The sequence below is a fragment of the Ranitomeya imitator genome, chromosome 9 (genome assembly GCF_032444005.1).
Source record: "Ranitomeya imitator isolate aRanImi1 chromosome 9, aRanImi1.pri, whole genome shotgun sequence".
NCBI classification, from domain to species: Eukaryota; Metazoa; Chordata; class Amphibia; order Anura; family Dendrobatidae; genus Ranitomeya; species Ranitomeya imitator.
Window position 1 is genome coordinate 53,525,126 of NC_091290.1, and position 17,139 is coordinate 53,542,264.

General features: G+C 46.4%; 1 protein-coding gene across 4 annotated transcripts in view; it reads right to left on the reverse strand.

Moving 5' to 3' along the window:
- Positions 1-17,139, reverse strand: part of BRSK2 (BR serine/threonine kinase 2) — a 171,358-nt gene that overhangs the window by 12,630 nt on the left and 141,589 nt on the right. For 2 of the 4 annotated variants that reach the window (XM_069740144.1, XM_069740142.1), the window contains exon 19: positions 2,590-2,637. The exons of the other annotated variants lie outside the window; for them this stretch is intronic. In XM_069740144.1, coding sequence (XP_069596245.1) covers positions 2,590-2,637 — 48 coding nt within the window. The remainder of the gene's footprint in view (positions 1-2,589; positions 2,638-17,139) is intronic. 4 annotated transcript variants of the gene reach the window in all.

Consider the following 17,139-nt stretch of genomic DNA (forward strand, 5'->3'; position numbering starts at 1 on the left):
GTAGTATTTTTATACAAACAAAAACATTTCTACGTGAAAGATGCCAAATAGGGTGTTTATTTTTTATCCACATTGCCTCGGTGGTATATGTGAAGATTGCATCTATGTATGAAGACTGGATGGACATAATCTATGTATACCTTGTGATGTGTCAAACTGGCACTGCCATGGGCTTAGTGGTAAAGTAATGGGTTTTGTTATAGCGGTAAATATTTCTATGGATTTTTTGAGTTTTTCAAAATCGCTTCTCCTTCTGCAATAGAAATGTGCAACAGACATTAGAAGCCCTGGTGTCAAGCAAAGGTTTTATTATTTCTTCTAAGGTTGGGCCACGACATAATAAGTGTTCACAGGAGCCACGCTAGTCCTTGTAGACCTTACAGTGACATATATGTGATATATGATCCAGTTCACTGCTCGTAGTGTTGATTTCCAAGGAATGAAACGACTGCCAGGAGCCATATGCAGGGAGATAACAGATTATGGGAGGATGGAGATGCTGTCATGAAGGATGGATGGCGGGAAGTGATAACGGAGGGCAAGAAGGGAAATGGTGAAATAACATAGACACAAAAAAAAACCCAGAGGGGACCAAAAGTGATGAAGATGGGAGTCAAGATGAGGAAGGATGACAGAGAAATTAGTTAGACAGGGAAAAAAGAAAGAAAGAGGCAGGCATAGTGGGAGAGCCGCAAGTGTAATCACAAATTCAATTTTTGAGGGGTCCTCGCCATAAGCAGCGCCTGGAAAAGTTTCAGCCCCATCTTATCTGGAAGGAGAGCATTGGTTTCCAAGATGTGCACCTCTAACTAGCTAACGTGCCAAGATCTGGGACAATCCAAACATGCAGGAGAGAAGGTCAGGCCTCAGGGCATATCTGGAGATAGGGAGCGACTGGCCGGGCCGTGTCATTGAGCAGGTGTCACTTTGAATCCACATTTATTACAGTTCTTCTATATATATTCATTTTAATCTAGTGACTCAATATGAATGCCTTCCTGTAAAATGGCGGCCACGGCTTACTGCCAATCATTAACCCTTGGCTCTGTCTCATTGCTAGGGTAGCAAAAAGCAGACATAATAAGCAAAGGTTTGCTAAAATAGCACAAATCCTTGTATAATAAGAAGTTGTAGCAACTGTAATTTCGTATCTCAGTAATGTAAAAATCTGTTTTCACTAAATATACATTTTACCTGTGAATTCGGAATGAATAAAAAAGGAATGATCAGTACTGGCAGAGAAAGAAGCTCATTTCTCTGATGAGCTATAATACAAAGTTGCTTATTTTAATGCACACTACTAATTTAGGAAATAAGAATTAAATTGACGGTCACTATTTAAGTAAGTATCTGCCAGAGATGTGAACCAGCGCTTCGTTGTCCTCAGGTCTTTCCGCATGGCAGCTTTTTTGCTCTCCTCTGTTACGGCACTACAGGGACTCGGCAGTAGTCTGGGACATGCCCTTGGTCTCATTCTTGGTTTTGGCCGCTGCATTCTCCCTCTCCCTGGAGCTCTGCTTCCTCGGACAGCTCATGTGTATAAACCACAAGCTCACCATCCGACCATGGAAAGCTCATTTCAATTGTCGCTCAGTAGTTAGACATGATAAGGGCCAATGTTTAGTCTCTGACAGCGAATGAGAACATTCTTGTTCACAAGCAGAGACTTGAAAAGTAGGAGGAGTTGAAACACAAAGGGCCCTGTTCATTATTGCATTTGCACCTGTTTTTTGTGTAGTTTTTGGAGTTTTGCTCCTAATTTAGTTATTAATTTATGCTTTTTTTAGAGCCTATTTTATGTGTTCACTTGTCATTGTTCATGTCATTGTGGGTTTTTGTTTTCTAGAGCTCTTTTGGTTGATTCATCAAATACAACTTTTTAAAAAGCCACAAAAATTGTAGCATACGTACTCCCCACCAACACCCAACTCCCAAAGTAATGATGCTGCAAATTTTGAATTTTGCATCATTCAGTCAAATATTTTGGCATTAAAAAGTCACAAAAAGGGTGAAAGAAAAAAAATAAGTGCCATTTTGAAGAATTTGGCACAAAAAAGTCAATGAAAACTACAAGACAAAAAAATGGCACAAAAAGAAAATAACGAATTGGGCCCAAAGTGTACTACACAGTTACACAACTTCTCATTATCCAGATTTAGTTAAGCAATCTCTTTTTTTTTTAAATGGTAAAATATTTTCTTTCTTAACATTGAAAAGTTGCAAAAATGAAATTATTCTGCATCTGGAGATCACAGTTAGTTCTATGGAACTAATGGAGGTCCGTACCTGCAGAGTGACACAGCCCCTGTAAGGAGGGAGTAACCAGCATGTGTTACATTGGTGTGTATATATGCCGGTGTATATACATAGGTGATTGTTGTTTGGTGTATGGGGTGCATGGTGGGTCAGTTCTCTTCTGTGGTGGTGCAATTAGAGTGCATTATTCCAGGAGCGGGATAGGAGGAAATCGGAGGAAAGGCACTGAGCAGGGGTGGGTTAGGGTGGGAATTATCTGCATGGGAGGCAAGGGGTGGGAAGAGCGATAGCAGCAGCAGCAGAGATATGAGCACACAGCTGGAGGGTCCTTACCACATTTTGAGATCTTCCCACTGAGATACTCCATACAGTTATTTGTGTCTGAACAGCACAAGGGGAAAAACAGGGTGGGGGGACATGAACCAAACATTCCCACACAAAACAGCCCCCTCCCCAATTAACACACACTCCAGTTATCACTACGCCTAACGTCATGCAGGACTGGAAAATTCAGGCGTGGCTGCAGTTAACACTAATCACAATACCCCCACGCATTTATTTCAGGGAGGTCCAGGAAGCCCAGACATAGAGGATTGTTTGGTGGGGCCCTAAGAGTTTACACCTGTCTAGATGTCCCTATGCCTGTCTGTGACATGAACAGAACATGAAAAGTCACTGGGGTCTGTCAGGTGGCAGAGGTAACCATCATGCGGAGTCTGAACTGCAGCTACGAAGTAATAGTGAGCCTAGCCTATGCTGCAGAACCACTCTTATGTCAGCAAGGCTTCATTTAGATGTTCATTAGTTTTTGCATACAAGAAAAAAAACGGACCATCTTTCATCAGCATGCTGGAACCGATTTTTATCCATTTTTTTTAACTGTGCCCATCTTTACCAACAGTGTGGCATCCATATTTATCATATGAAAAAAAAAAAGAAAATAAAAGCTTCCTCCAAGCTTGTCCTTCCCATTAAATGGGAAAAAGAGAAATTTTTGGTACTTACTGTAAAATCTCTTTCTTGGAGCCTTCATTGGGGGACACAGAACAACCGTGGGTGTATGCTGCTGCTGCTGCTAGGAGGCTGACTCTATGCAAAAAGCAAAAAACACGTGGCTCCTCCCTGGCAGTATACACCCACCGACAGGCACCAAGCACCTCAGTTGGTGTAAAAAGCAGTAGAAGTAACAGAACTCATAAAGTATAAGTACCAACTCAACTAGGTCACCTAGACCCCAAAACGGTACCAGAATAAACATTAGGGAGGGTGCTGTGTCCCCCAATGAAGGCTCCAAGAAAGAGATTTTACAGTAAGTACCAAAAATCCCTATTTCTTTATCGCTTCATTGGGGGACACAGAACAACCGTGGGACGTCCAAAAGCAGTCCCAGAAAAGGGTGGGTAGAAAGGATATAAATAACGGTTCAGGCCAGCCGGTGCACAACCGCCGCCTGCAGTACCTTCCTACCAAGACCTGCATCGGACGAGGCTTGGTTATGAACCCTATAGAACCTTGTAAAAGTGTGCAAAGACGACCAGGTTGCGGCCTTGCAAACTTGCAAGGCGGAAGCCTGGTGGCGAACAGCCCAAGAAGCTCCAACAGCTCTGGTGGAGTGGGCTCGCACCCCCGGAGGAGAACGTGCCTCATGAACACAGTACGATTCTGATATTGCAGAACGAATCCAACAAGAGATAGTGGATTTAGATGCTTGAAGACCCTTCCGATGACCTTCGGAAACCACAAGGAGAGAATCGGATTGACGGAAGGGAGCGGTTCTAGAAAGATAGACCCGAATGGCCCTGACCACGTCAAGCTTGTGAAGGGACTTCTCCAAAGGATGAGCCGGAGAAGGGCAAAATGATGGAAGGACTATGTCCTCATTGATGTGGAAAGCCAAGACCACCTTGGGAAGAAATTCGGGAACCGATCTAAGAACGACCTTATCCTGATGAAGAATAAGGAAGGGGGAATGGCAACAAAGAGATGCCAACTCAGAAACCCTCCTAAAAGATGTGATGGCGATGTGGAAGGCCACCTTCCAAGAGAGAAGGGGAAAAGGAACGTCTTGAAGAGGTTCAAAGGGAGCAGCCTGAAGAGCACCAAGGACCAGGTTAAGGTCCCAAGGTTCCAAAGGGGAACGGAAAGGAGGGGCAATATGCGCCACTCCCTGTAGAAATGTCAATTCCTGGTGAATGGAGGACAGGTCACTCTGGAAGAGAATCGACAGAGCAGAAACTTGTCCCTTGAGGGTGCTGAGAGATAAGCCCGAATCGAAACCAGACTGGAGGAAACCAAGAAAAAACAGAAGAGAAAAAGACATCGGAAAAACGTAATTTGTTTCACACCACCGGAAAAGATGCCGGCTTTCTGGCTCTGATCATGGTCTGTATGACCTGGGGAGAGAGACCCGAGTCCTTCAAGACTGCGGCCTCAACGGCCATGCCATTAAACTCAGCGACTGAGAACTCTGGTGGTAGAGAGGTCCCTGCGAGAGGAGGTCTGGCTGATCCGGGAGTCTCCAAGGAGTATCCGCGAACATGTTTACGAGCTCGGCGTACCACGGACGCCTTGGCCAGACCGGCGCTATCAGTATGACCGGAATCCCTTCTAACTTGACCTTCTTTACCACCCTTGGAATCAAGGGGAGAGGAAGGAACAGGTAGGGAAACTGAAACTGGGACCATGGAATTACCAGAGCGTCGTGGCCGATGGCAAGAGGGTCCTAGGATCTGGCGACAAACTGAGGGACCTTGTGGTTCATCCGGGACGCCATAAGGTCGACGTCCGGAGTTCCCCAGCGAAGGCAAATTTGGTAGAAGACTGCGGGGTGGAGAGACTAATCGCCCGCTGGTAGACCCTGGGGACTGAGGAAGTCAGCTGCCCAGTTTTCGACCCCCGGCATATGAACGGCTGATATGGCCGGAACGTGGCTTTCCGCCCACCGAAGGATCTTTGACGTTTCTGCCATTACTTGGCCGCTGCAAGTCCCGCCCTGGTGGTTTAAGTACGCCACAGCCGTGGCATTGTCTGACTGACTGGATGCGGACGGGGAGACCCGTCAGAAGAGACTGCCAGTGGAGTAGCGCAAGGAAGATTGCCCTGATCTCCAGGAGGTTGATGGGAAGAAGAGCTTCCTGGGTGGTCCAACGGCCCTGAGCCGTGTGATGTCAGAAGACTGCTTCCCACCCGAGTAAGCTGGCATCGATGGTGATGACCTGCCACTGAAGGGGAAGAAATTATCTTCCTCTCAGGAGAGAGGAGGACAGCGTCCACCAGGTTAGGGGCTGACGAACCTGGAGAGGAAGGTGAATGGGACGGTCCAGGGAATCCAAAGACCTGTTCTAGGTGGATAGGAGGAATAGCTGGAGAGGGCGGGTGTGGAACTGAGCGAAGGGTACAGCCTCCATGGAGGCCACCATCTTCCCCAGGACTCCCATGCAGAACCGACGCGACCGGGGAGCTGGGCGTTTGAGAAGATGGACCGCCTTAAGGAGAACTGAGAACTTGTCCTTTGGGAGAAAGACCCGAGCCAAGTTCGTGTCGAACACCATGCCCAGGAAGGACAGTCGTTGGGATGGAATCAGGGAGGACTTGGCCCGGTTGATAATCCAGCCGAGACGGGTCAGGGTGTCCAGAGAGACCTGGAGATTCTGAGCACAGTCTGAATGAGACGACCCCTTGATCAACAGATCGTCCAGGTAGGGGATAACGAGAATCCCCGTGGAACGAAGGAGCGCCATGACCACCGCCATGATTTTGGTGAAAACCCTGGGGGCAGACGCTATCCTGAAAGGAAGGGTCGTGAATTGGTAGTGATTGTCTTCGATTGCAAACCGAAGGAATCTGATGCCGTACACAGATGGGGACATGAAGGTACGCATCTTGAATGTCGACCGAGCAGAGGAACTCCCCGTGTTCCATGGCGGCGATCACTGACTGCAGGGATTCCATCCTGAAGTGGTGAGGTCGGATGTGGCGGTTCAGAAGTTTCAAATCCAGGATAGGGCGGAGAGACCCGTCCTTCTTTGGGACTACAAAAAGGTTCGAGTAGAACCCGGAAAACGCTCGTCGGAAGCAACGGGAACTACAACTCCGGCGGCAACCAGAGACGCCACGGCTTGAAGCAAACCGGGTAAATGGGACGGTTGCTTTGGCGGATGAGAGAGGAAGCAGCGATTTTCAGGGAGGGTAGAACATTCGATTTTGTACCCGGAAGTAATGATCTCTCTGACCCAGGCGTCGCTGATCACTGACAGCCAGGTGTCTTTGAAGAAAAGAAGCCTGCCTCCCACCCTGGAAAGACTCCCAGGTGGGGGCGACCCATCACTTAGAACGTTATCTGTTGGAATGAGACCCGGAAGGCCTGGGAGGTTGAGCCCTGGACCTCCATATGGGAGCTGGCTTGTAAGAGGGTTTTCTGCGTTCACCCGTGGTAGCGGGGCGCTCTTGTTGAGATGAGGAGTCTGAGGCTGCAAACGGGCGAAAGGGACGAAATGTCCAAGGACCCTTTGTGTTAAAGAAACATTTTGGCTTTGACTGGGGGAGGGACGTACTCTTGCCCCCAGTCGAGTCTGAGATAACTTGATCCAGACAAGCACCAAAAAGCCTGGAACCTTGAAATGCTAAGTTGGTGAGAGACTTTTTGGAAGTAGCATCTGCATTCCATGCCTTCAGCCAAAAAATGCGGCGAATAGCGACAATGTTGCTGCTTGCCCTGGCCGAACAGGCTGCTGCATCTAGAGAGGCAGTGAAAAAGTATTTTCCTGCGTGGTTAATCTGGTCTGCGAGGTCAGCCAGCTTGGTAGGGGAGGCAGAAGCCAAAATGCCCCGACGAAGGATCTTGGCCCAGGCAGATATGGCCTTAGCCACCCAAGTGGAAGGGAAGCTGGGGCAGACAAAAGCACCCATTGCCTCAAAGGCTGACTTGGCCAGCGCCTCAATTTGTCTGTCCGATGTGTCCTTAAGCGACGCACCATCCGGTAAGGAAAGAACCGTCTTAGAAGAAAGGCGGGAGATCGGCGGATCCACCTTGGGAGACTCAGCCCACTTAGAAAGAAGATCGGCGCTAAAGGGATAGAGCACGTCCAGCTGTTTTCTACCCGAAAAACGCTTTTCAGGATGTTCCCAGTGTTTAGACAGGGTAGACTCAAACTCATCATGGATAGGAAAAGAGCGAGAGGGACGCTTCATCCGCTTAAAAGAGACTGAGGAATCCTGGGGGGAAGCCTCGTCTTGTTTTAGTTTGAGAGTTTGCGAGATAGCCGAAATGAGACTATCTACGATAGCCTGCATGCTAGAAGCCTGGTCTGAATCGGAGTTAGAACCGGACTGGGAATCCACATCAGACCCAATGTCCTCCTCCGAAGAGGGGAACTGGGAGGAGGAGAGCAGCTTGAGCGCTGCGGAGGGACCCGGAGAATCAGACGAGGAGCCAGACAGAGTCCTCTTTCTATAACGGCTGGCTGGTTTGTCTCCCTGTGGTTCAGGATCAGGTGCGGCCGACTCGCCATGGGAGACGGTTGGAGCACTGGTGGCTGTAGGTAGCTGTGGAAGACGTTCAAGCGCCTGGACCAGAGACTGAGACACCTTAGTCAAATCAGAGACCAACTGCGAGATAGCAACGGCCCACTCAGGGGGAGGGGGAGCGCCCCCATCCCGAGAGTCAGAAGCTTCCTGCGGGGCAGACATGGCAGGAGGACTGCAGGACTGGCAGAGAGGCGACGATTGGCCTACTGACCACTTTCTCTTGCAACGAGTGCAGGCGTAATGAGTTATGGTAGGTTTGGTAGGGAAGGCTCCAGAAGAGTTGGACATAAGGAGAATCTGCAGCGCTATCCTACAGAATAGACTAAGTGAACCTACAGTGGTATGGATAATACCGAGAGAGGGGCCGATATAGTGTCGCAAGCCTACCGCACCGCAGAGCAGAATTATCTGTGTCCCCCAACGCACGATGCCTCCTGTGCATGGAGCTGTAAAGGCAGGAAGTCCCAGCGGTGAAGAAGGGGCGGAGCTGTGCTGAAAGAATGAGCCAAGGCTCCTGATAGGGCCGCACAGAAAAAGGAAGGGCGTACCCAGTTGTAAGTGGGATACTGAGTGGAGGAAAAAAAGGGTGCCGAAAAAGCAGCGGTAAAAACGAAAGTAAAATGCCGGTAAGGGCACTGTGTGGATAAAGTGGCCACTGTGGAAGTTACCTGCATGTCCGGTTCCACAGGCAAGGAGAGGATCGTCCAGGGGCCCGTTGAGGGAAGGGTTGCTGGATATGAAATCCTTCATCCAGAAGACGGCCTCAACCCCTAAGACAAGGGGGAGGTTCACCACTGGTGACCACCGTCTTCCTCTCAGCCCTCTCCGAGGAGAGGGGTGAGGGGGACTGTTTTGGCTAGGACCGCCACCGTATAAACCCTGGAGCACCTGGGAGGCTGACAGGGAATAATGTCCTGCCGGTGGTCTGAGAGTAGCGATGCGGGTGACACCACACTGCTCGCTCAGCCGCCCTCCTGGGGAGGCAGGGTGAGAGATTACACCCTGATTCCCTGAATGCTGTATCTGAAAGAGAAAACAAAATCGTTAATAAAAACAATAAAAACCTGTAAAGGAGAGTAGGGATAGCAGCGGATCTGAAGATCCAGGTCCGCCTCCTACAGACACTAAGCACAAACTGAGGTGCTTGGTGCCTGTCGGTGGGTGTATACTGCCAGGGAGGAGACATGTGTTTTTTCCTTTATGCATAGTGTCAGCCTCCTAGCAGCAGCAGCATACACCCACTGTTGTTCTGTGTCCCCCAATGAAGCGATAAAGAAAACAGGGTTCAGTCGATACGTGGATGATATCCGTATGCCGACCGCCTTTTTGTGGACATATTGATTATAACTTCTGATCAAAAACAGTCATGTCTTTTTTTTTTTTCAAACATTCGGTTTTCGAAAAAGAAAACAGACATGAACAAACAGAACACATAGCCAAAAGAGTCTATCTGTGGCTACAACACGCAGGTGGAAAATGGACATCTAAATGAGACCTACGGAACAGAAAACAGGCATGGGACAACTAAACCAGTGGAGGGCCAAACCAACAACTCCCCGCAGCTCCTGGTGTTACCAACAACTCCCCGCAGCTCCTGCTGTTACCAACAACTCCTCGCAGCTCCTGGTGTTACTAACAACTCCCCGCAGCTCCTGGTGTTACCAACAACTCCTCGCAGCTCCTGGTGTTACCAACAACTCCCCGCAGCTCCTGCTGTTACCAACAACTCCCCGCAGCTCCTGGTGTTACCAACAAGCACATATGAATTTTCCCACCCTAATGAAGTTAGGCCTTAAGTATATGTAATGACATATTGTAAGTAATATGTCTACTGAAAAGTATAAATGAGGTTTGACTGTTAAATGCACCTGTCACTTTTAGGTTTCATGCACATTGCCAGACTTGCAGCGGTACAGGGTCCGGGGCAGAATACCCGCATTATGCTCCATTGTATGCTCCATCGCCATGCCTCTGTATGAGACCGGATGCATGCGGAGGTACGGTAAAGGTTGTAACACAGAACCTGGCCGTGTGCATGAGGCCTTATATACCTGAGGCAGCCAGTTCGGGGGGTTACAGTAGCCCTCCCTAATATGTCAACCTGGTGTTTGGTTTGGTCCAGATAGAAGTTTGCATATTATCTGTTGATATGATGTTTCCACTTTTTGTGGACCTTCGAGAAACATAAGTGTTTGTAAGTTGCTTTTTGTGCCTAAAGGCCTGTAACACACACAGAGTAGGAAGATTGCACTAATGGCTCTATGTTTATGAAGAGACATGGATTTTTTGTTGCCAGGTTAGCCAGTTAAAGGTGACGACATGGACTTTTACTATGGGGCTGTGGAGGGAAAGAGAAAGCTGGCTCAGATGGGCTACGTACATAAAGTTCACAATCCAATAGATATTAATGGTAGCTGTCAGGCGAACGCTCGGTTGGGCAACAGCTACATTTCCCAACCCCTGCTTACAAATGCTTCATACAAATGCATGCTATCAATTGAGCGTGTATGTATTTTCAATGGGGAAAGGAGAATAAGCCGCAGGAGACACCTCTGGCATCAGTGGGTCTCCTGTAGGAACATAGAATTGGGCATGTTAAAATCCTTATTTCCCCACCAGACCTGCTACTAGGAAAGCTCCATAGGCACTTGACACTTGGGCAGAACCTGATGAAAACAGCAGGTTTGCAGGACTTTTATCTATGGTGTATGGCTATCTTTAGAAATCAACTTTGTAAAGGGTCAAGGAAGTAGCAGATTATGGGCTTTGCAGGCATTAACCTGTGTTCGAAAGTGGGTGGACTTTCCATTTCTTATTTTCACTATCAACTATGCATAAACCTTCTTCAGTCTTATTCAAGAGCTCTGCAACAGCTGAGGGAGCAATGAAATAGGGCAACAAAAAAACACTTTAAATGGCTTTCCTGGCAACAATAGGATGAGTTCTTACACACATCTCTAAGAATTCTATACGTTTCACATTTACAGATATCTACAGTACAGACCAAAAGTTTGGACACACCGTCTCATTTAAAGATTTTTCTGTATTTTCATGACTATGAAAATTGTACATTCACACTGAAGGCATCAAAACTATGAATTAATACATGTGGAATTATATACTTAACAAAAAAGTGTGAAACAACTGAAATTATGTCTTATATTCTAGGTTCTTCAAAGTAGCCACCTTTTGCTTTGATGACTGCTTCGCAAACTCTTGGCATTCTCTTGATGAGCTTCAAGAAGTAGTCACTGGGAATGGTTTTCACTTCACAGGTGTGCCCTGTCAGGTTTAATAAGTGGGATTTCTTGCCTTATAAATGGGGTTGGGACCATCAGTTGTGTTGTGCAGAAGTCTGGTGGATACACAGCTGATAGTCCTACTGAACAGACTGTTAGAATTTGTATTATGGCAAGAAAAAAGCAGCTAAGTAAAGAAAAACGAGTGGCCATCATTACTTTAAGAAATGAAGGTCAGTCAGTCAGTCCGAAAAATTGGGCAAACTTTGAAAGTGTCTCCAAGTGCAGTGGCAAAAACCATCAAGTGCTACAAAGAAACTGGCTCACATGAGGACCGCCCCAGGAAAGGAAGACCAAGAGTCACCTCTGCTTCTGAGGATAAGTTTATCCGTCACCAGCCTCAGAAATCACAGGTTAACAGCAGCTCAGATTAGAGACCTGGTCAATGCCACACAGAGTTCTAGCAGCTGACACATCTCTACAACATCTGTTAAGAGGAGACTTTGTGCAGCAGGTCTTCATGGTAAAATAGCTGCTAGGAAACCACTGCTAAGGACAGGCAACAAGCAGAAGAGACTTGTTTGGGCTAAAGAACACAAGGAATGGACATTAGACCAGTGGAAATCTGTGCTTTGGTCTGATGAGTCCAAATTTGAGATCTTTGGTTCCAACCACCGTTTCTTTGTGCGACGCAGAAAAGGTGAACGGATGGACTCTACATGCCTGGTTCCCACCGTGAAGCATGGAGGAGGGTGTGTTATAGTGTGGGGGTGCTTTGCTGGTGACACTATTGGGGATTTATTCAAAATTGAAGGCATACTGAACCAGCATGGCTACCACAGCATCTTGCAGCAGCATGCTATTCCATCCGGTTTGCGTTTAGTTGGACCATCATTCATTTTTCAACAGGACAATGACGCCAAACACACCTCCAGGCTGTGTAAGGGCTATTTGACCAAGAAGGAGAGTGATGGGTGCTACGCCAGATGACCTGGCCTCCACAGTCGCCAGACCTGAACCCAATCGAGATGGTTTGGGGTGAGCTGGACCGCAGAGTGAAGGCAAAAGGGCCAACAAGTGCTAAGCATCTCTGGGAACTCCTTCAAGATTGTTAAAGGACCACTCCTGGTGACTACCTCTTGAAGCTCATCAAGAGAATGCCGAGAGTGTGCAAAGCAGTCATCAAAGCAAAAGGTGGCTACTTTGAAGAACCTAGAATATAAGACATAATTTCAGTTGTTTCACACTTTTTTGTTAAGTATATAATTCCACATGTGCTAATTCATAGTTTTGATGCCTTCAGTGTGAATGTACAATTTTCATAGTCATGAAAATACAGAAAAATCTTTAAATGAGACGGTGTGTCCAAACTTTTGGTCTGTACTGTATGTTATACACAGTTACAGAGATATCTATGTTATACACAGTTACAGAGATATCTATGTTATACCCAGTTACAGAGATATCTATGTTATACACAGTTAAGAGATATCTATGTTATACACAGTTACAGAGATATCTTTCCAAAGAAAGAATATACAGAATATAGTATGATCATAGTACTGTACTAAAATCTGATTTTATGATCATTCATGTTCTTTATTTTATCAAATTTAAAGAGCTATATCAGGTGCAATCAATGCACAATGCACAGTAGATTATATACCACAACAAGCGGCATGCTGTGGACAATATTCTTCCTATGGAAAGATCTCTATAGGACGGCCGACTACCTGCTCTTTCCCTACAAATGTCAAATTCTTACTGTAACCAGATATGAGCTCTGAAAATCACTTTAAAAGCTTTCAGGATTCTAACACTTTTGAAACATACTATGGTTGTTCCAGATATTGGTCAGACCATTCCTCTGTGTCTTCTGTCTCTTAGTTGCACTTCCAGCCTTGGTCATGGCAGCATATTACATCACGATAGACAAGAAGTCACTTCTGTCTGCATCTATTGGCTATTACTGACTACATGTCAAGTCATGTTATCTCATTATGGCCAAAAGTCATGGTGCCTGCTCATCACATTGGCTGGAATTGCCATTTCTTTTTGTTGTTCTAATCTCCTCCCTTCAGGAGCACACCGCTTTTATGCCTTCTAGCTTCCTTTTTTGCCGGGGAGCAGTGCGCTCCTGAAGATTGACAGTTCAGACAAGAGGCAGGTCTCTCTGATGAAGACACCAGAGCAAGATTGGTCTCTGCAGCATTACAGGAGCTCAGGGGGCACTGACGCCGGCTACATCCAAAAACACTGCCACCTTCACAGCAGTGAAGCGCTATAGTGAAGCATTGCAATGCTTGCCTAGGAATGCTTGCCTCATAGACTGCAGAGGTGGCCAGTAACCCAGGCAACAAGCTGGAAACTATAGAATTAAAAATCTATTTGAGGATTTCTGATAAGAGCTACATTTCAGGGTAGGTGCGCACAGTCAGTAAACGCTGCAGGCTGGACGCTGCGTACATCCGCAGCGTCCAGTTATTACAGCATAGTGGATGGGATTTTAACCCCTTAGTGACAGAGCCAAGTTTGCATCTCGGCTTTGGGAAAATGGCCGCCGCGATCTCTAATGCGCACGCGCGGCATCCCGCGGCCATTTTCCTGAAGCCCTGTGCAGCAGAGCACTCGATCTGCGCACGCGCGGCCCCAGGAAGATGGCCGCCCCCACCGACGAAAGGGATGACAGCGCAGATCGCGCGCTGCTTCTTCACGTGCCCACAGTGGATTAGTCACCTCAACATGCGGACACCACTACGCCACCAACGTAAAGCTGAGGAAGAACCAGCGCTGTGAACACGCCCTCCCGACCTGACCAGCCTGATTGACAGGCGAAAACGGCGACTTTGGTAAGTTATTTCTCAGCATAGGTGGGGAATCGGGGTACACTACATACACTATAGTAACACACAGCGCAGGCCCTATTTAACAGTATTTATAGCTCAATCTCAAAAAACGGGGTGACAGGTTCCCTTTAACTAGTCCTTATAATGCACCAACCTCCAAAAACTCACTTACAATAAAATAGAATATGAAAATGTGCATCGGTAGGGCAGGTAGGGTGGGTCATCCTGTTCAGAATCCCTATTTATTTAGTCTAAATAAAAAAATAGAGACCCGAACTCTAGAGGACTAGGCACAACCATGCATTACACTGTTTTATACTAAACTATATACAGTACCAGTCAAACGTTTGGACCCATCTGTTCTTATTAGAATGTGGACATTGAAGATTCAGACTGAGGGCAGCAAAACCACAAATATATACATATGGAAACAAGAAGTTTTTGAGAAACCTTAGATTCTTCAAAGCACCTCCCTTTTATTCTGATGACAGCTTTACAACCCCTTGCATTCTGTCAAGCAGCTTCATCAGGTAGTCACCCGAAATGGCATCCAAAGAACAGGTGTGTCTCACCAAGCGTGTTCGCTACTAGTGATGGGCGAACCCCCCAATGTTCGGGATTGGCAGGTTCGCCCTAGTTTTTTTGTAAAGTTTGAGTTTAGGGCCGGAGATGACACGAACTTGCGTCCGAACCCCAAACTCGGACTTTACATATATGGGATGGGGAGGGGGAGCTCTAAAAAAAGCAGAAAATTAATAATAAACATTATAATTATACTTACCTGTCCAGCGACGCGTCCTGCCGTCCTGCTGTCTCCCGGCCGTATCTACTTCCGGTGCCGCTTATTACCTTCCGGTAATGATGTCACCGCACAAACACTGACGAAAAAAGCCAAAGACTGCCGAGTGCAGTGAATACCGGTGGAAGTTAATGAGCGGCCCCGGAAACAGATGCGGCCAGGTAACAGCGCTGCTGGACAGGTAAGTATAATTATAATGTTTATTATTAATTTTCTGCTTTTTTTTACAGCCCGAACTGGACCCAAACTGTAACACGGGTTTCCCATAAACCTTTACAGGGACCTTTACAGTTCGGGTTCGTCCATCCCTATTTGGATCCATCAGGTGTGTCTTGCAGAGGCAGTTTTGGTGTACAGTATATACAGCGATGAGCCCAATTCCACAACTGTCTTAAACTAGAATATGGCAAGAAGCACTGAACCAAATAAAGACAAATGGGTGTCCATCATTACTTTAAAACATGAAGGCCAATCAACCTGTAAAATTGTTAGAACCTTGTAGGTATCCTCAAGTCCAGTCATGAACACCATCACTAGGTATGATGAAATTGTCTTTCATAAGAACCACTCCAGGAAAGGCAGACCAAGAATTACCTATGTTGAAGAGGATAAGTTCATCAGAGTTACCAGCCTCAGAAAATGCTAATTGACAGAACCCTAAATATCAGCCTGCATAATTGATGCACAATCATCAAGTAGCAAATGCATCTCAACATCATCTGTCTAGAGGAGACTGTGAGAAACAGGCCTATATGGTCGAATTGCTGTAAAGAAGTCAGTTTAGAGGGCCACAAACAAGGAGAGATTTGTTTGGAACAAACAACACAAGAACATGGTTTCTAATCGTGTGGTGCCCACAGTGAAGTATGGAGAGGGAGATGTGATGCTGGGGGGGTGCTTTGCTGATGACACACTAGGTGATTTATTCCAAATTCAAGGCATGGTGGGTTTGTGTCATTGTCCTGATGCAGAACACAAACAATGGTCAAACTATGTGCAAACCAGATAGCATGACATGTCGTTACAGAATGCTGTTGTAGCAATGCTGGGTTTGCATCTAGTTTGATCATTGTTTGTGTTCTGCATCTGGATATCAGGACAATGACACACCAAAAAGGAGTGGGATGGGGTACTGCATCAGATGACATGACCTCCACAATCACTCAACCTCAACCCAATTGAAATGGTTTGGAATGAGTTAGACCAAAGTGTGAAGGCAAAGCAGCCAACAAGTGCCCAGCACTTCTGGAACTCCTTTAAGACCACTGGAAGCCATTCCAGGCGACACCTGATGAAGCTGCCTGAGACAATGCCAAGGGGGCGTAAAGCTGTCATCAGCGTAAAAGGGGGTTACTTTGCGGAACCTAAGGTTTAATGTGCATTCTGGGTTCTATATTCAGTGTTTCCATATGTGTTCCTTTGTTCTTGCTGCCTATAGTCTCAATCTACAATATGTACATTCCAATAAGAACAAGAAAAAACATTCCAAAAAATAGGTGTTTCCAAACTTTTGACTGATACTGTATATTCCGAGGAAATTGTGTCCTCAGTTTCATCTGCATTTTTACTAAAGGAAGCTGACAATCCTGAAAGCTTTTACTGTCATATTTTTACACACTTGCCTTATGCATATTTCTCCTGGATATCTAAAGGTGCTGTCACCATGATTTATGGCAGCTAGCTTGAGTGCTTACCTTTGTCTCTTACATTATGGCTATCAACATCTGATTTTGTTTTGCATGATAACGACACCAAAGATTGATTGGCCAACATGGTGTAATATTTGCCAGGTCGGCTATTTAGGACTGTGAGAAGATGGTTACTCACAAGGTGTCCACATACAACTGGCAGCTATGTCTCTGTAACACATAAAGAATGCTTTCATTCCAGTGGGTACCGTGTAATGCTTACTTTCCTCTGAGGAGGCGCTGCAGGGGATCTGAGCACGCTCCCAGGATTACACTGGGTGTCCTAACAGCAGGGTACATCGTCATCGTTATGGGGCCCTTCTAACAGAACCCTTTGTCCATCCCGACTTGTTAGTATGGCATCATGACGATAGGCAGACAGCAACTCTGCAGCGCCTCCTTAGGTGAAGTGAAGAATTACACAGTGTCCATTCAAATAAATGTGATTCATGTGTAATGGAGGTAAGAATAGGTCCTCCAGAACACAAGATGCCCCTTTACAAGGGTTAAGGATCCTGAACAGGGATCCCATTGTATTTACTCAAAACTTGATGTTTGAAAATTGGTTTCCTAAGTCAGACACCTCCTTTAAATAGCAGATGTGGCAAACCAGTGATAGCCAGAGGAAGATTTTTCTTTAATACTCAGATTTCTCCATCATGAAACTACAGTGAAGCCTACATCTGATGGTATGGAGCACAAATAGTCCTCTGGGTGGACAGCTTTGGTTCTTGGGCATTTTTCACTTACATCTATGGGCCAAATTCAGTCTACCTGTGATGTCC